Source organism: Hippocampus zosterae, chromosome 18 (genome assembly GCF_025434085.1).
Source record: "Hippocampus zosterae strain Florida chromosome 18, ASM2543408v3, whole genome shotgun sequence".
In the NCBI taxonomy this organism is placed as follows: domain Eukaryota; kingdom Metazoa; phylum Chordata; class Actinopteri; order Syngnathiformes; family Syngnathidae; genus Hippocampus; species Hippocampus zosterae.
The window spans coordinates 12,138,391-12,158,202 of NC_067468.1; the positions used below are offsets into that span (position 1 = coordinate 12,138,391).

A 19,812-nucleotide genomic window follows, 5' to 3' on the forward strand; every position below is an offset into this window, starting at 1 on the left:
AATGGCTCTCGGAGATACTGTATTTCCTGCCAAATGGGCCATGCATAGGCTATTTGAATAAAGAAAATAGTTGCAAATATAGCCATTTTACACACGCTTCTCAGTAAATTAGAGCACCAAAGGCACCACAGCAGAACCAGGATCTATTCACCTGGCCTTTTCAAACACCTTATTAAACAGCTTCACACATTCAGATAATTACCGGTAGATGTGTGGTCACAACAGAATCCGACTTTCGATGGCACAGTCTTAATGTCTTCTCACCTTTACCCTACATCTGTGATACACTCTGAGGCCGCAAGATTGAGTGAATGCGGAATGAGTCATATCAGGTGATCAGATGAGATGAAATCATATCCTCGTTCCAACTGCATGTTACTCAATGGTCAGTCATCGAGGCACACGTGAGACAAAAGGAGGCCTGAATTATCTGATCACATAGGATGGTGTCACACTCTCTTATGAAAAGTGCACACACGTTTGTTTGTTTTTTAACTGCAGTTATTTTCTATCGTGATGGGGCTAATTAACTAGCATGGTTGTTCCTAATCATGAGCTAGTAGCGCCCTCTCTAGCAATTACTTATACAGTGCATGAGTGGTTGCATTTATCCTGATGTGTCTCGAGGTGAGGTCCTCCTTTACTCCATTCACACTTTATGACTGCACTCATCCATGCATACGTTCATGGATGATCTTCAAAAAGGGCATAGATGATTGTGCCGTGCGCATTCAATTTGCTGACACTGTCAGAATTTGTAAGGTGTGTCCCATTCTCTAAATTAAATGTGATATCAGGGGGAAAAAAACTCATTTTATTGTAAATACAATTCAATTTAATCTGTACTGTAATACATTTATTATTTTATATTGTATGTCGAAGCAGCTTGTCCCCCTCCGCCTCCCACCTTATACTTTGTCACGTTAAACTCAACGGAGCAGAACGCCATCGAGCGGTGCGTGAGTCATTTGCCAGTGGCGCGGTTAACGTTTTGACCTTCGTGGGACAGCCAGGTTTTTGCTAGCTCAACAATTTCCCCCATTTTTCCCAGTGGGGAGAGGGACGAATGTTAAATGAGCGAAAATTGAGTAATGCAAGGAAAAATAAAGCAGTCGAGGCTGGCGATCAACTTTCTCCACCAAGGCCGAACATCTCGACGTTTGTTGAAGTCCACGCTCTACTCAAAGCAGTAAATGTTCTGTACTGTAGACAACGGGCTTGATAATGCAGTTTGATGATCAGCCAGCAGGCTACACTGTTGCACAACACCATGTTTCTGCATGCAGACGCACAGCAAGAGGAGTACAGACCCCCTTGTTCGCGGGCCATAGGGTCCAGGTCTAGCCACAACTAGTGAAACTCGCATGTAATTGAAAAACAAAAATCAAAATTCATAATGTTATAAGTGTCTAACAGCCTGATGCAGTGTAGTCATACATATCTGCAAGGTACAAGCGCATTAAGAGGCCATTGCCTAAAATAATATGACACACAAACATACAAACCGGTCTGCTATCGCCTCCATTCCTAGGCGAGCGCTGATGCAACGACACCTCCATCGCATCATCCGCCATCGCCACCAAAAGGAAGTCCCAGCTGTGAGTCACACATGATACTTCCCTGTCATGTGGAGGAGGAGGGACAGGGACTGCCTTCCAGAAATCGCCGCCGTTTCCCTTCATCGCTCTGCTATCCGCTGAATCTTGCCTGAAACAGGCCTCTCAGCAGATCAAAGATGAGCTGATGAAACAAAATGAAAGAGTGCTTGTTTGTGATGCCTCAGCAATTATGACCGAGTCAAAATGTATTTATATGTCAATAGTTTGTGTACATGACATGATTGATGGTTATTTATCACTCCTCATACTGCACAACCTCCGGCTGACGAGGGGAAGCAATTAACATCATTGTCACAAGGTCCATCTATTTGCCTCCATCATAATGAGCGATGACAAATTAAGGAGTAGGTTGCTGTGCCAACTCCTACACTCTCAAGCGTGTGTTTGTGTAAGCGGGATGAAATGGTGTACACGTAAACTATGATAACATTTGCTTGTAATTATGACCATATACGTAAAACATATCAGAGTGTGCTGGGCATTGCCTTGTTACTGTCTGGTGGATCAATTGAGGGGGGGGGAACCCTGTCCGTGTGTCACCATACCACCACACCCCCACACATGCCGTTTGGAATTAACTAGCGCTCGAGAAAGCGTTCGCACGCTCGGACTTGTCAGCGCCGACGCCCACTCGTGCACAGATGTCAGCACGTTGCATGCAATTAGGGCCGGAGAGTTTTGTTGCGTGTCGGGAGGTTGTGTTGCTCATTTTCCTCCAAAGCTTTGCCAACTTAGCGAATTTTCAAAACCTCCTCGCTGCATTTTTTTGGGGGGGAAGTGATTCCCACCAAGTAACAGATATATTGCTTCTGTATAACAAGAAAGGATCCGGTCGAAGGCAATCACGGAATCAGTCATGCTACTGTATTTTCATGATGGCCAAGGTAGTGGTACTTGGAGAGCCAAATATTTTTATTGGTGGTACTTTGTTTTTTAAGTTGACAACCACCGGTTTAGCACATTTCACGTTATCTGTCAGGTAACTCTTTATTTATATTATACTGTATCTGCGGAAGTTTACTGTACAGCAATTTAATGCTGTGGTCAGGGAATGGTTGGGGGGAAAAATGGTATCAGGAGAAATAAAGCATGATGGGGGAAAATCATAATTAAAATCAGAAATTTTAAAATGGCTGTGAAATGAGAGATCCCAACCATTTTAAGAATCCATCAACAGCTTTGAACATCATATTGCTGAAATTCTCTCAACTCTTTTGTTCCATCACTGCCCCCCCCACCCCCCCAGAGTGAGCATTTGCGTCATGGCTTGGTCCCAGGAGCAAAGGTACTTGACATTTCAGCATGTACAGGAGGTTTGCGCACAAGAGACATTATGGACAAAAGGCAAAATATTAGACAATAGCTCGAAAGACTCTCAAAATACCCTCCTGTATTTGTAATGCCCAAATGGAAGCATTTCTTAAAGTCCCTGTCAAGCGAAAAAACAAAAATGTGCAATAAATTTGACACAGAGAAGAGTGTTGACAATAAGACTGCCAAATTTGAAGGAGGAAAAAATTCGCCAAGTGAAACCTGGTTTCGTAATGGTGAAAAATCGAGATATTCTCTCAGCTCAAACAGGCGCTGCGGCGGTGTCTGCTAACCAGCTAGCTTGCAGGCTAACAGGCTATGAGACATATTCTTACTCATAAAGTGCTTATGAACTTCCCATCCCATCAATTTTATCACATTCACATCAATTTATCAATTGCTCAGGGAAGTAATGGTAAAGTGTGTTTGCTCCATGTTACATGCGTCCATCGACCTTTCCGCTCGGCCTTGAAGCTAATAAACCATTTTAACTCGTCCTTTTTTAACTGTTCCTGCTCTGCGGCCCTCTTTTAACCGCCACCTCCTTTGTTCCGTGTTTAAGAAATGTAATTAACCTTGCGTTAACCCACCAAGCTATTCTCAAGGCTATTTGTCTCATTATTTAATACCACTCCACCTCATGGTATCTGGACCATGGCAGAATTTTTTTTTTTTTTATGAGTCTATGCAGCCGCATGCTGGGTCAGCAACATCTCCACTCATGCTGCCAGCATATGATTACGTGTTTGAAGTGTAAAGCACCGAAACCAGAACAGATTGTAGTTTTTAATGTTTTATCATTATTGGTAATGGTGTGGCTTCACGAGTTGCTTTCTAGAAATTGCGCATCATTCTCTGACATCTGCTGGATTGAAATGCAAATGTTTTTTTTGTTTTCCGTGAAGAGCTAGAGGAATGTCCTTCCTTCCTGGCTGCTTGAGATGTGGTTATTTCTGGAGTAGATGAGAGAGTCTTGTAATCTTGCTTATTCAATGTTTCCAATGTGCCCTCTGAAGGCCAGTATGAGCATCTTGACCTTTTTGAGGACTGCGAGGAGTAAGGTTTGGTTCCTTTGACCCAGTGAGATCTGCACTGAAATCGTCCAGCTGTCATGACATTTCCAGGGATGTTAAGGATGTTTGGATCAAGGTTGTTTTTCAAATTTTGAGAAAAAAAAATCACTCAAATCCTCCACAGGCTCGTTTTAAAATCAATTGTTGTCTTACGGGTTGTCACAGGTAAGCTGGAGCATATTCAAAATGACTTCGGGCGAGATGTTTGGGTATACCCTGAGCCGTTCGGCAGTCAGTTGCTAGGCACATACAAAACAATCATTCCCATTTGCATTATCACCTATGCACAATTCAGAGTCGACAAAGAATGCATGTTTTTGGAACGCGGGAGGAAGCCAGAGTACCTGGAGAAAACCTACTCAAGCATGGGGAGAATATGCTACCCCCTTACAGGAGGGACGTATCCGGGATTCAAACCCTGAACCTAAGAGCTGTGAGGCAGGTGAGTTAACCACAATCTGTGATCTCAAGCTACAGTCATCCCTGAGTGAACTTCCTCCCCCAGGGTCCCATCTCAGTCTGCATCATCCCTGACTCCCCGCAGCCCGAGCCCACCCTCACTGCCCGTTTGTACTCCGCCGACTGTCTCGCCCAATTGTTGTATATATCCTATTGATTATTTCAGTCCGTGCAGCTCCTCCTACACCCCCCCCCCTCCCCTCCCTCCGCTCCCCTCCCGGCACTCACGCTTTCCAACCTCCACTCAGCTTCTCTCGCTCTTGTCGGACTGCAGTATCGAGTGGCGAGCATCTCATTTGGAACGAGCGTGGAGCGCACCACGTACCCACGCGTTGGCTGGCATGCAATCTCAACGATGGTGAGTGGTTCATGTTTTTATTCTAATAGCAAACCGCAGGTGGTGCATGCCCTGGTACATTCAGTTTTCTCCCCCCTCCCCTAAGTTTATTTGAGATTGAGGTAAAAGTTGGGCAAAAATTCTGTTTTCCACGAGAGCTTGAAAAGTTCCAGAATGTAGTGGCAAATACAGCACCAAGCCAACCCCCTTTTTGGAGTGAGGCTGCGGAGGGTGTGTAATAAAGTGGGGGTGGTGGTAGTAGGAACACATGCAGCAATTACTCAGGAAAGCGCTGCAGCGTGAGCGAACCCGAAGGTGGTGGGGTGGGGAAAAGGTGGGGGTTTGTAGGATGGATGCTCACTGAGCGGGGCAGCCCACAGAAATCTAATTACAGGACGTAACGGGCGTCAAACGGCTCCCGCGATGATTGATGCCTTTTCCTACGTACGCTTGAAATGAGCCACAGGCTGCAGAGGACTCCCAAATCAGTTTGGAGGAGTTCCACTTGAAGTTTGGGTCCTTCTGTGATGGAATAAGTCGTACGAGGTAATGAGGAACAAATATTTTGTGACTGTCCTGAAGTGGATTTTTCAGGTAACTGTGCTCTCCTTTACCTATTTATGTTTCTGATGAGGTTTTGCCTTTAAAACCCACATTTGCAACTGGAACTTCCTGCTCAGTACTTTGTTAAAATAGTCCAGAAGCGCGGAGCTGCCAATAAGGAGTAAAAAATATTTTTGTCCAAAAACCTTTCAAAAATTCAAAGTAAAATTTTTTACTTGGTAACTGAATCATTCTGCTAGGTGAACACTCACCACATGCTTATAAAATGCTGACATTAGACAAAAATGTACATCCTGTCATTGCCCCCCCCCCCCCCCCATGTTAGCGGGCTCACATAATTCACTGTTTGTAGATAAGCTGTCTACTTGCACTGATTTTCCACAAACGATAGAACCTTTACCAGTATGCTTTTCATTACATCTACCAAAATCAATCATTAACTTTTTGGGGAAGTCTCAGAAGCACCAACATGGGCGCCCCTATCGTGAGGCGGTAACATACAAAGGCAAACACGGTATATTATTTCCGACAAAGCTGTGTGCTGGGTTGCACAGCATCTGCAGCAAGCTTTGGAGTGTGGTTTTTGTACGCATTATGCACATTAGCCAATGCTCACTGCAGCCATCTGCGGGCGCCGCAGCAAGCCTGCAGGGCGCTACATTTCCATATCGTCAACCTGGATGCCACATGCCGATGCTTGCCCAGTCGGTGCAAAACACGCCAAGTGTCTCTCCTTTTACACCACAGCATTGTCCAAGGGGTACAGTACGTGTTGTTGTCAGTGATTAAAGAAAGTGACAGCGCGGCGTCAGCGGGCCGTTACAGCACCAGTCAGGAAAATTGTTTGATCCCCCTCAGGAATTTTACTGATTGACAACATTTCAGTGTTGTTCAAGGGCCCCATATTTTCGTTTGTCAATTCATTCATTATGACCGCACAGTTGTACATGTAAATATACTTTGTGGGCATTGAGCCCCCCCCGTCCCCTTCTCTACGGGTCTGGTAGAAAAAAAGTCTAACTCAAACCTGTTAACATTTCATGTTATCCTAACACTCCATAACAAATAAGGCGTGTTTCTGAGATAACAAGGAAACAGGTTAGGAGCCAGGTATCAGATGCCATATGCCGCAGCTGCTCCAAAGAGTTTGCGGGGTCAAGAACACAGAGTACCCAGAAGGCATTTAATTTAAAGGGAACTGCGTGCGTTTTGGGCCTTGACAGGTGCATCAAACGGCCAGGGTCAGCTGCCTCCTCATCACCTAGTCGCGCCAAAAGAAAAGTTAGTGACGAGCCATTTCCCGCTCCATTTCGTTGCTGCATTGCACCAAACTCTCTCGAGCGCCTTCCCGCGAGCCCCCTGGCGCGCCTGCGTTCAAATGACTGATCCCAACTGATGTTTTATCTCATCACACCGAGCAAAAGGTGAGCGGCGGCGCCATACATCAAGCTGCCACGCTCCATTTGGGCGCTCCAGCCAACGTCTGCAGCTCTCCGCTCCCGGGAGTGTGCAGATACAAACGCACCGCTAGCACGTTACCGCTAATGTGGAAAAGATGGATTTCGCATCCTTCATCTATACAAGCAGCCGCAACCCTGTTAACACACCACACTGACACTCGATTCATCTCGCTATATTCTTGGGTACCAACGACAGTGTACTACTGAACAACAAATCTCATTTGGACACAATTCATGTCCCTTCATTGTAGAAAAAAAATCTCAAATGTCCTCTCCTCAAAGTACGACTTCACATGTGTCTGTGTGGTTCTTGGCCTGCTTCTAACAGCTAAAGGGCTTTGTGGTACAGGTGACAAGGCCCTGATGGGCTGACAGGTCTTTGGCGAGACCGGGCCTGTGCGGCGACGGCGGTCATGGAACGAGCCCCAAGGGCGCTCACCACACGGGGTGACGCGTGTTCCTGGACTGGATGCATCAAACTGAAATGAATTAGCCTTGACACAATAGGGAAGCGAGCTTTTATGGCCAGATTTTTGAAGAGTATAAATATTAAAGCTATGGGGATTGAGGTACAGACATACGATGGAGGACTTGATGCAATTGCACAGATTTGATGTTGTGTTGTCGAGCAGTTACTATTTGGTGGCAAAGATTTAGAACGCAAACGGTTTCAAGAGGGCCATAAAAATCCCTTTTCACGACACCGCAGTGGGGTATTCAGCTGCAAACTTTAAATGAAGAGCTTTCTCCTTGTGCTCCTGCAGGCTGATGGCCTCGTCTGCTGAGCTCTTCCAGAACTGAGGAGTTTTCCAATTTCAACGGCCACCTTTCCAGCTCCATGGGGTTTGACCTCAGCCCTTAATTATTTCCCGGCTGTTGCTCGCTTCACTTTATAAGCTACCCAGAGTGCATCGCGCGCAGCTATATCCACTGGAGCTGCTGAAATAGGCTACTTACAAACATTTAGTCTCTGTCTGCGTCAAGATGAACAAAACGCACAACAGCAGGACTTCCCTGGTCAAAGGCGCCAAGGACATTGCCATGGAAGCCAAGAGGCAGGCCGGCAAGAACCTCAGCAAGGCGGTGGACCGCGCCTCGGATGAATACTCAGCGCAGCGCAGCTACAATCTATTCCATAACGATGGCAAGGAGGAGAACGACTCCAATTCGTATGGACAAGTGGACAGGCACTACGACGACAACGCTGCCGACGACGAAGACGTGGCATCCAGCGACGCCACGGAGGGCCACGACGATGAAGATGAGATCTACGAGGGCGAATACCAAGGCGTGCCAGCGTACCAGGATGAAAAACTGCAGGCTGGACAGATGGCTCTGGGCCAATTTGCGGGCGAAGAACCGAAGAGCCGCAAGGAGTTGGAGAACGAGCAACAAGCCGACGAGGAAGAGCTGGCGCAGCAGTACGAGCTCATCATGCAAGAGTGCGGTCACGGGAGGTTCCAGTGGCAGCTCTTTTTCGTGCTGGGCCTGGCGCTCATGTCAGACGGTGTGGAGGTGTTCGTTGTGGGATTCGTCCTACCCAGCGCTGAGACGGACATGTGCGTGCCCAACTCCAGCGCTGGATGGCTCGGTAAGGAATGCAGTGGTCTGCTGTCATTGAGGAAACATTTTTATGACCCCCCCTCCCGCCATCTTATCACTTTTTGTTCAATTATTAGGATTTTTAATTAATCAGGGACCACTCAGCGTGTGCCCGTGGGTCACTTGTGGCCCACAATGGTTTTCGTGCCTCAAGAGGCATTGGTGTTTTATTTTGAAAAGTGGCTCAGTGTTTTATTTGTTATTGATGGTAAAAGAATGGGGCGTCTATTTGTTGTGGGCATTTATTTGTCTTAAATCAGACAAATTATGCAAATTCCCCCCCCGCCCCCACAATTTTCAATAGTTGTCGGCGCCTTAGTAAAAGGCCTCTTACATTCTTCTGTGAAAATACACAATTGCCATGACAACAGGGTCACGGCTAGGGCACTGTCATGAAGCGTAGGCCTTTGTTGCGAACTTCGCAACTTTTCCGACACCTCTGGTGGCTATTTTTTCAAAAAAGTCAAAATTACTGTTAATACGGTGGCAGACACATTTCAACACACCAAATATACATTGGCAATTCATTTGACAGTCCGTTAATTTGTGCAGTGCAATGATGGGTGATGCATCCAGGGACTAATTGGTGCAGTGTCGATTAGTTGAGAATCAAAAAAATAATTTGCGCACAGTTGGTGCACCACCTGTGTTGGCCCTCATGAGCTGATTGTTCAGGTGTACCTAATGGTGCGGCTGGTGAGTGTAAGGATGCTGTATTATTCATCCACATTCCACGCGTGAGTCATCTCGCGGTGGGAGACGAGAGGGGGAGAACAAAAGAATGAGTCACATTACGGCTCACAACAAAAATAAACTGTACGTATGTGGAGGGAAATAAAATCAGAGTAATCAATAGCGGCCTCTGGAGTGGATCCATTCAAAGGGAGAGTCTAGCTCTTTGAAAAGACAGCAAATAATTAAAGGGACATTTTCTACACTGGAACAAAGAGCTGTCTTGCAACTCTCACTAGGTTTACATTTATACTACATAAATAAAAGTAAATGGATATACTTCTAGTTTGAAGACTGGAACCATTTTGATTTTCATTCTTAAGCGTAGCAAGACGTTTCGGACATTTGTGCACTTTCCAGGTTGGGGAAGACCCTTTTCTGTTGCCAGCCCCAAAGCAAGGTATGGACCATGTTTGGATTAATTTGGTGTGGAAGAACAACATTCTACTCACTTTGGTATAACGTTTTGCTTTGATTTGATCACACATAAGTTCTGAATCTCAAAGTTGATTCAAAAGCCTCGAATCAAAGAACAGAGAACATTAACAGTAAGTGTGGCTCAGGGCTCAGCAGGTGTCGGTCTAATTAACGTTTCATTCTTCCCCTGCTAAAACCCCCCATCAATCACTCATGCTCCTCTGGGAATCGTCCATCATCTGTCGAGATCCTTGTGTCCTGAACGAGGAAATTAGCGGCTCGCAACACCTCTAGCGTGGCGGAGCGCGACGTGCGAGAACATCACACAAAAGGTGTCGAGGGGGAGTTAAGATCTCAAAAAAGAAGCACAGATCACCATGCGTGGAGACCATACAAGATGAATATTCATAATGATAATAGCACCCCCCAGCAAAGGAAAAGCATTTTCTAGCTAACGTAATGATCTCCTATTAATGTACCGTCTCAGCCTGGTTTGGACAGTCAGCTAAACTCATCTTCTACACCACGACTCTGAAGACGTTACTCTTGGTCCACAGGTTTAATGCAGAAAATTGTGAAACTGTAACATACAGTACAAGGCGATATCACTTTCAATTCACACCGTGCACAGATATTACAACAAAACAAACTGAAGTATTTCATTCGCAACCAACTAAATAAACTAACATGACCTCAACCGCTATAGTAACACGAAATCATTGTGCTAACGCAATTAGCAAGCGCTAGCATAAATCTTAACATTTTTATGCGTGTCGCCGAACAGCATTATCTAACATAAAGCGTCACAGAACTGTTCATCGATAACACAGCAAAGTTGTACATACCCAGGATACTACCAAAGTCGTAAAATGTGTATGGATTGTGATGGATTACACTTGACTACCATGACACTTCTCTCTTGTTAACCGTCTATCGCTTTACTTTCTGTTTCGCGTAATGCGTCTTCCACTTCTATGACGTCACGTCCGGTTGCAAACTCCCCTGCTCTATAATGAAATTAATAAAGTTAAGTTGGATAAAAGTATTCTGATCTATTTATAGAAATATTAACGTTACTTCAGTGTAACTGAAATGTGACACTTGAAGTTAACGTGAGAAATTAAAATGGAAACATTGCACGAGACCATTAGTGGCCAGAGAAAATGAAACAATTTCAAGCATTTTGTCGTCAAGTCCAAATTCTAACAGCGACAATATCAACATTTGATCACGCTGTGTGTAAACGGTACTGTAAACGATAACGACACGATATTTTGTCTCACCTCTGGCGTTGAGGCAGTGTATGATTTCAAAGGTCTGACTTTGCTTGAACCCCGTAGCAAATAACAAATCCAATCTCGGGAAGTATACTCGCACAAACCCCCCCACCAACCCACCTCACATCCCCCTCCTTCCTTTATTACACATCCTAACTCAGCGTGAGCTCCGCCATAAAACAAATGAGCCGATGATTCTGTATAGAGCGTCTTGGCTGCATGTGTGTATCTTGCATTGGTTGTTCCGTTGTACGTTTCCCCTCCACTTTTTCAGTGCTTGTGACCTTTTTCTTTTATATTTTGTTTCATTTTCGCATCCCGCCACCGGCTGGTCGGTCGTGAGTTCGCTTCATATGGCCTCCTCTGCAGTGACGAGCTAGCAGCTGTCGGCGTGTAATGAATGGCTGGCTGTTGGCGCGGTGTCTGCGCAGCTCGATAAGAGCATTTTACTTTCAGCCTATCTGTCCCATCACTACAAACACGGCGCAAAAGAGAGGGCAGAAGAGAATAAAAGAGGCACACTCACCCCCACCTTCCACAGACATTAGCATTTTTATTAGCACGTAGAGAACGACACCATTATTTACCGGCCTGACAACTATACTCTCGAAATCTGTGCTGTCCCGAGAACAGGAAAAGATCTGACCACGAGTTACTGAAGTGAAGTGGTCCCCAACCTTTTTTTTTTTTTTTGCATCACTGGCCGGCTTCGTGTAGAAGTGACAAATTTCCACAAACAATTCATGAACTCTGTCCAATTCTTTGCTCTCTGCAGGCAGCATTGTGTACCTGGGGATGATGTTCGGAGCCTTCTTTTGGGGCGGGCTTTCGGACAAGCTGGGCCGCAAACAGTGCCTGCTAATATCCTTGTCCACCAATGGCTTCTTCGCCTTCCTCTCCTCCTTCGTGCAGGGCTACAGCACCTTCCTATTTTGCCGCATGCTGTCGGGATTTGGGTAAGTCCATCTTTGCCAAAATGCACATTAAACTTGGGAAAGGCTCTTCTATGACATAAAATCAATGCAATCATCAGCTCAACAAGCTATGTTTAGATTTTGCATTGCTGGGAAGAAATGTTGTGATTTGAGAATAAGTTTTGGGATGGGATATTCTATGCAAAAATAAATAAATCACGTAGCAAGTCAATTTTCCAGTGGGGTGTCTTTACAGGGGTAAAGGTTAGTTTCTGAAGGTGATACACTCACCTTTGCCATACAGTATATTGTTAATGTGTAATTCTGATTGACAATCTGCAGGATTGGCGGTGCTGTGCCCATTGTATTTTCGTACTTTGCCGAGGTGTTGGCCCGGGAAAAGCGCGGTGAGCATCTGAGCTGGCTCTGCATGTTCTGGATGATCGGCGGCATCTACGCTTCGGCCATGGCGTGGGCCATCATACCGCACTATGGTGAGTGACCGATGACGACAATATCATTCCAGTCACATTGCTTACCTATCTGCTTTCTGCCTCGGTAAGAAATTTTTTTAAAGCATTAGTAACTTGAGAATGTAATTCTGTACAAATGTTTCAAGAGGGCTGCCATCTGACAGCAAAGCTAAGCTAAATTTTGTTTGGATTTGTGTTCATTTGTTTGGTGGGTAGTGGGTGGGTTAGGGTTGCATCAACTGTGTCGGGGCGTTGAAGGTGGTACGTGGGGAGCGCTTGATTTATAAACCCTCCGTGAGGGATAATGGAACGGTGAAGGGATTCGGGGCTGCAGTCGGAGAGAGAAACAACCGCTTAGCCGTTTTAATGGAAAGCTGGAAGGCGTTCGATATAAAACGGGGCCGCGTTGATGAAGTGCCACAACCGGGCGCAGCACTTATCTGGGGAGTCGTGAGACACGTGCTTGAGGAAATAGAAGCCACTTCCAGGACAAAACTCAACTTACAGAGAAAGGTGACAATAAAGATTACGAGAGGGGAAAACGTGCATTGAGTATGAATTCAAGACACAGGCTGGGCCCGCACGCGTATTTGTAAGCCCCAAAAATATATTAGAGTGTAGGTAAAGAAATGCCATCCATCTTGTTACCAATCATAAGAAGTGATTGGCGAGACACATTCATGTGACCGGAGGCGCCTCGAAAGGATCATAATAGAGGTCAATTGATTAGATGCCATTGTTTCACCCTTTTTTTTCTCTCTCTGCAAGATGCAGTGCTTTGTGGGCAATGTGTTTCGCCGCAGTGCCCTTTACATTGACTGGTGGCGAATGTATGCGTGTGTGAGTGCGCGTGCATGTGTGTGTCTGCGTGTGCCTATATGCTGCCTTTTTTTTTTTTTTTAATCATCCCGAAAAAGTAAACTGTAAAATCTGCCGCTCTGCTCAGTCTTAAGCGTGTGTTGCAGGCCGATTTGTCTGGATGCTCTTTGTGTGTGTGTGTGTGAGCTTGTCGGAGGCGTTCTCACTTACTGTAGAGTAGCCACACATAAATCACGTTGAGTATCGCAAGCAGTCAGCCATCACCGACAGTCCATTATAGCTGGAATCCTCCTAATGAGCTATTTACTGGACCGGGCAGAAGGAAGCTCACACAGGCCACGTGCAAACACGCTTACGTCCCCTAAAGCTAATATACAATGACCATGTAAGTCCAAAATGCGATATGATACCATACATGACCATTCATGCTCATACGGTGTTGCGATATGTTTGATGTGCTGTGGATAGGATGTATTTTTTTTTTAACTAAGCCTTTTCAAGTACATTTATTCCAGATCTATTTATAATGTCCATTTACAATTTTGTGCTCATTGACATCATCTTAAAGTGATGTAATCAATGAGCCTACATTACATACAACATAGCTATTCCGTGCCATCGTTTTGATTTGATGCATTTTTTGGGGAGCTATTTAATTTTTTTGTCCGCTGATGCCAAAGGTGTGCGCCAAATTGTGTGCGCTTTGCCGCGTTCTGTGTACAGGTTGGAGTTTTAGCATGGGCTCTGCCTACCAGTTCCACAGCTGGCGAGTATTTGTGGTGGTGTGTGCACTGCCTTGCGTCTCAGCTGTGGTGGCACTCACCTTCATGCCTGAGAGCCCCCGCTTCTTCTTACAGGTGAGAGAGCGTAAACAGAGAGTACTGCCAAAACGGCGGGGATACAAAATTGCACTTTTGGGTACAATTTAAGGATGAACCGAAAGTGCACTACAGTATAACCTTTCCAAGTAATCTTGATTTGATCTCCATTAAACTTGATGAATGTAATGTTCTCCAGATGGGCAAGCACGACGAGGCCTGGATGGTCCTCAAGCGCATCCATGATACGAACATGCGAGCCCGCGGAGAACCGGAGAGAGTCTTTACGGTGATTTGACATTGCTCAGGGCGCACCCCCAAACTGGCAACCTATTGACCAGTGTCTCCCCCTACAGGTCAATCGGATAAAGATCCCCAAACTGCTGGACGAGCTGGTTGAGCTGAAGAGCGAGTCGGGCAACCCGGTTCTCAAGGTTCTCTCCAAAGTTAAGGCCGAGCTCCAAGGGGTCAGTTTTGGTTTGAATTCTGAACTCAAGTGTCACAACACAATAATCACATATTATTATTATTATTAATAGATCTGGTCCACTTTCATGAGATGCTTTGACTACCCGATAAAAGACAACACCGTGAAACTGGCAGCGGTTTGGTTTACGCTCTCCTTTGGGTAAATAAAATGTACATATTTACTCTGATATGTGTTCCCCAACAGTTTTTGTTACTTGGATTACAAAATGAAATTCATTTATATTTGCTGAGGTAATGCTTGAACTGCAGTCGGATGATGTCAATTAAGTTGTTCGTTAAGGCAAGTTCTAACTCATCCTCGAAATGCAGGTACTACGGGTTATCTGTGTGGTTCCCCGACGTGATCAAGCACCTGCAAGCCGATGAGTACGCCTCCCGGGTGAAGATCCACACCAGCGAACGCATCGAAGATTTCACCTTTAACTTCACGCTGGAGAACCAGATACACAGAAATGGCGTTTTCCTCAACGACAGGTAAGCGGGCCGACTATTGCTTGGATTCGTAGGTGTTCACCTCAACATGTCGCAGGCCTGTTGCGCTATTCGTCACGGCCGTTCATATTAATTCTGCCTCCGTTATGTCCGCCTCTACCAGGAAATGAAATGACTTATCTTGGCGGTTCGCACCATAGACACCCACTCATCCTGGATATGACTTGTACCGACACAAAGAAACTATACATGTGCACATACAGGTGTTGGTTGACATTTTTCACAAAATAAATGTTGTTGTCCTAGCTAAGCGCATTTATGTAGCGCTATTATGCTAATTATTAAATAAATACATTCTATGAGATAGAGACCAATGCTTTCTGTGAATAGCAAAAAATCTATGGGATTCAAATTGCGTATGGATTCCACAACACGGTGGCAAAGCACACGAAACAGAGATGATCATAAAGCATCAACACAGTGCTTCTAGTATGGACTCAAACATGATCACGACTGTATTCAGGAGTTAATTATGCAACACAAACAGCCACTTTCACATGAGACTCATCAAAACTATTAGCTAGCATAACACGCTAGCACAAATTGCCGCGACATCACAATAGCTCACAAGCAGCGATTTCTGTTCACATCTCTCGTCTGTGCAGGTTTATCAGCATGAAGTTCAAGGCAGTGTCCTTCATCAACTCCTCGTTCCTCAACTGCTATTTTGAGGATGTCTCCTCAGTGGGCTCCTCCTTCAAAAACTGCACCTTTGTCGATTCCTTCTTTTACAACACGGGTACGTTTTTGCACTCTTTCTCAGTCTGAGCCTGCCTCAGACCTCACTCCTGAGAAAACACCCTGCTCGCAAAGAGTGCAATGGAAACATTTCAGAAGTGCACGTAGAAAAGAAAGAGAAGGCGGTGCGAGAGACCGGGAGCTGAATCAGACCTTGTGGGAGTCTGGGCCTTCAAATAATTTCCCCAGCAGCACTCTGGAAAAGTGCTGAACGTGGAAAGAGCAAAGGCATGGAAGGTGCTGGCGATGCCGCATGGAAAATTATGACTTTTTTCACACCCCAGAGCAATGTGCCAAGCATGTGAGGGCGGGAAAAAAAAAGAACAGTGTGGCCTATTTGGGAAATTGACTGTTAAGGCGGGATTCACACTACCAACATTGTGACTTTGCACCTTTGTGATTTTAAAAATGCAAATTTGTCCCACAAAAACACGACGATACATCTGTTTTGACAAACCCCATTTCATCTGACACGACTGTATGGCTTTGTGTGTTTTACTGCCCCCTCGTGGCCACTAACAGTTCTGATGTACTTTTTACAGATATCGATGACTCCAAGCTGACAAACTCGAGGGTGGTCAACAGCTCCTTCCACCACAACAAGACGGGCTGTCAGATGACATTTGATGACGACTACAGCGCGTACTGGGTCTACTTTGTCAACTTCCTGGGAACGTTGGCCGTGCTGCCTGGCAACATTGTCTCAGCTCTCCTCATGGACAAAATAGGCCGCCTCAGCATGTTGGGTACGACGTGACGACACAAGCAAATACTTTGTTAATGTACTTTCCATTTTTTTTTCAGATACTTTCTATTGCTTACTTTGTCAAAATAAACGTGTTACTTTTTTTTCAGACTGGCTAACATTTAGCCAGTTAGCAGCTAGCTCTACATGCTCATTCACCGATACACACACATTGCAGGGGGTTCCATGGTACTGTCGGGAATCAGCTGCTTCTTCCTGTGGTTCGGCACCAGCGAGTCCATGATGATCTTCATGTTGTGCCTCTACAACGGCCTCAGCATCTCCGCTTGGAACTCCCTGGATGTGGTCACGACCGAGCTCTATCCCACCGACAGGAGGTGACGGCTCTGACTATGATGATGTTCTACGGCCGCCTCGGGTAGAATGGCGCAAACCTCTGCCAAGGCCATGACCTTTTCACTTCCATGTGTCATCATTAATTCTCGTAGTATGCCAAATGATGGAAGAATCGAGGCAGTCTCTATATGTACGAAAAAGTTTGCCACCACTCTCACCTCAATCCAACTAAGCCTGACGTTTCACCCTTTCTTCTTCCGCAGAGGTACCGGCTTTGGCTTCTGCAATGCCTTGTGCAAGCTGGCCGCCGTGCTGGGAAACCTGATCTTTGGCTCTCTGGTGGGCATCACCAAGGCCATCCCCATCCTTCTGGCATCGTGCGTGCTGGTTTCCGGCGGGCTGGTGGGCCTGCGGTTGCCCGACACGCGCGTCAATGTCCTCATGTAAACCTTTTGGTCGTTTGCTTACCTGGACCCGACACACACACACATTTTTGACCCTGGCAGGCAGCCATAGTTTTACATTGACGGGAGCCATTTTACTCCGGTAGGCCACAAATACAGTGGCAAGCCCACAACAGCACTTTTATGTTCTTATTTATTTGTCCAATGAAAAGCAAGTACCTCCACATTTATGTTGTCCCCCCCTCCACCTCCCCCCAAAATATTGAAAATTCTTTTCTTTTTCTTTTTTCTGCTACAAGGAAAACTAAACACAAAATTTGGAGAGATATTCGCACCAGTCAATAGTGACAATGAGTTTATTCCTTAACTTATTAGTTTTTAGTTGTTAATTTTCCCTTTAATGTGAACAAAAAAGAAATACATTTATGTAGATTTGTTTTTCAAAAGGAAGGACAAATAAAAATTGGAGATTCATGCTTTTCAGTGAACATTGACAAATTATTTATTTGGTGTAAAATATTTTTTATTAATCAATTAAATTGTATTCAATGATTAAATTTTGTTCATTGAATTCAATTTTTTTTCAATGCATTTCAATGACTGTCAACTGCACGCAGATTTTCACTCTTTGTGGACCAGCCCAGTCTCCATCTCATGCAAATCGCGGGCATCCACTGTATTTTAATTGCAAAATTATGCATGTCGTTTAAAAAATGACCACTTTTATTGCGAAATCCGCCGTTTTAATAGCAAAATGTAGCATTTTCATCGCAAGATTTTAGCTTTTCATTGCATAATCAACCCTTTGCTGCCAAGTTACAGAGCCTCTGGTACTGCTGCGGTTGTCGTAAACGCTGCAACTAACACTTCATTTTCTGTGGGATTTCCTCCTTAAATTGCTTTCCTCATTCACATGCCGTCACCATTCCGGCATGACCTGTGAAGCTTTGTTGCAAAAATAACCTTAAGGCCCGACAGCATTCAAAGCAGCGCCATTTCGACAGTGACACAGAAACAAGTTTACATTTTCTGCTTATTACACGCCGTGTGCGCCTCCCCCGTGTGTGCCGTGTTCAAAGGCCGCTCGCTCTTCTTGTCGCTGCCCCGATTGTGACTTGCACCCCCCCCCGCCCCAAAAAAACCCCCCTCAAAGATCTCCATTGTGGTGCCTCTCTTTCTCGCTTCTCAAACGTGGCTGGAAGCTTTTGCTGCTTTGTTGTGTCTTCCGTGGGGAACACTTTTAAAGGGAAGTGTGACTTCAATATCAGCTGACTGCGTGTTGTGATCTAGCTTTCGCGAGGATATCCATCCCATCACCTCCATACATTTCCCCCAGACCCCCCCCCCATTAGAAATAAAGCAAGCGAGCATTTTTGTGAAAGGGATGTTATTTTCGCCTTTCACAATCTTCTCTCACTTCTCAAACTCCTCACAGTCAAAATCCCACTTGACCATAAGGAACCCCGTTTTCTCGACTCGCTACACAGTCCCGTTTCCAAATCCTGCATGTGTGTTGCAGAATGTCCTACTTTCTTGTTGCCTGTCATCATTTCTTCCTTGTCTTTTTGTCATACGGTCACCGGTTGTGACGTGATGCTGTGCCATTGCCAAAATATTCCCCCTGCGCGCCTGGATGATGTATTTTCATAAGAAAAAGTCTAAGTGGTGAATGCCGTGTGTGGCGTCTACATAAAATATCTCCTTTGAACTCAATGCCGTGTTGTTTTTTTTTTTTTTCATGCACTCGCCAGTTGGCGGTGTAATTATCTAATTGGACGTTCGTCCCATTTGGTAATCGGCTCGCGCCACTGTACTTTACATCGGAAAAAATCTGATGTGGAAACTTTGCTGGATTTCCGTGTGAAAGAATCAATTGAAAAATCAAGAAACAGATGACCCGAATCAAGTGCGAATAAAAATAACTTTATTTAAACAAAGCCAAGTTACACAAGTGGAATAGCATGGCCGCAGTTTGTTCCCAGTTCTTTGGGGATTGCGTAATTACAGGCGTGTCTCACTGCTTCCCGTCACCGGAAGTACAGGAAATGCCTCTTCAATGCCTCACCTCTTTCTTCTCAGCGCTACATTTATGCCAAACTGTAATTTGGACAATTTTCAAAGATAACAGCCATTAAAAAAACCCCACAAAAATCCTGTATGTCCAATAAACACTTCCATGTGTTAGTTGTATTGACAGACAAGAACTCTGTTAAGATGTGAGAAAACTTCGTCCAGCAAAATTCACTGCAAGTCCAAGAAAAATTGTAAACATTCATTCATTCATTTTCCGAGCCGCATGATCCTCACTAGGGTCGCGGGGGGTGCTGGAGCCTATCCCAGCCGTCTTCGGGCAGTAGGCGGGGGACACCCTGAATCGGTTGCCAGCCAATCGCAGGGCACACAGAAACGAACAACCATTCGCACTCACACTCACACCTAGGGACAATTTAGAGTGTTCAATCAGCCTGCCACGCATGTTTTTGGAATGTGGGAGGAAACCGGAGCACCCGGAGAAAACCCACGCCGGCCCGGGGAGAACATACAAACTCCACACAGGGAGGCCGAAGCTGGAATCGAACCTGGTACCTCTGCACTGTGAAGCCGACGTGCTAACCACTGGACTACTGGGCCACCCAAATTGTAAACATTTTTTTAAAAAATCATATTACATCTTTGTCTCCATAATGTTAGGGTTTGGATGTGACCCCAATAGCACGTAAACAGGCAGGTATCGTTGAACCCAACACTCGGCGTAGTTTATTGAAGATTCAA

At 45.3% G+C, this 19,812-nt stretch overlaps 1 protein-coding gene and 1 long non-coding RNA gene across 3 annotated transcripts; one reads left to right on the forward strand and one right to left on the reverse strand.

Moving 5' to 3' along the window:
* Window positions 1-843: 843 nt before the first annotated feature.
* Window positions 844-10,550, reverse strand: LOC127591539 (uncharacterized). Its single transcript, XR_007959883.1, has 3 exons — window positions 10,420-10,550; window positions 10,054-10,154; window positions 844-1,740 (listed from the first exon to the last, which is right to left on the reverse strand). It is a non-coding gene; the product is annotated as an uncharacterized LOC127591539 (long non-coding RNA).
* LOC127591393 (synaptic vesicle glycoprotein 2C-like) lies at window positions 4,662-18,753 on the forward strand. Of its 2 annotated transcripts, none has more exons than XM_052051523.1 (13): window positions 4,662-4,820; window positions 7,588-8,414; window positions 11,627-11,807; window positions 12,108-12,259; window positions 13,781-13,914; window positions 14,075-14,164; window positions 14,232-14,342; window positions 14,415-14,503; window positions 14,674-14,838; window positions 15,462-15,595; window positions 16,137-16,340; window positions 16,518-16,677; window positions 16,900-18,753. In XM_052051523.1, exons 2-13 carry the CDS (start codon window positions 7,808-7,810, stop codon window positions 17,081-17,083), a joined length of 2,211 nt encoding a protein of 736 aa, XP_051907483.1. In that variant the 5' UTR covers window positions 4,662-4,820; window positions 7,588-7,807; the 3' UTR covers window positions 17,084-18,753. The 2 variants fall into 2 exon arrangements, with proteins under 2 accessions (XP_051907483.1, XP_051907484.1); XM_052051524.1 differs by lacking the exon at window positions 4,662-4,820 and adding an exon at window positions 5,189-5,345.
* Window positions 18,754-19,812: the final 1,059 nt, after the last annotated feature.

Excerpts from the sequence above, each read along its gene's own strand:
- LOC127591393 (XM_052051523.1), top strand. The coding sequence starts at position 7,808 with ATGAACAAAACGCACAACAGCAGGACTTCCCTGGTCAAAGGCGCCAAG. Across the intron at positions 13,915-14,074 it reads GCCCCCGCTTCTTCTTACAG|ATGGGCAAGCACGACGAGGC; the intron begins GTGAGAGAGCGT and ends AATGTTCTCCAG. Across the intron at positions 14,839-15,461 it reads GGCGTTTTCCTCAACGACAG|GTTTATCAGCATGAAGTTCA; the intron begins GTAAGCGGGCCG and ends TCGTCTGTGCAG.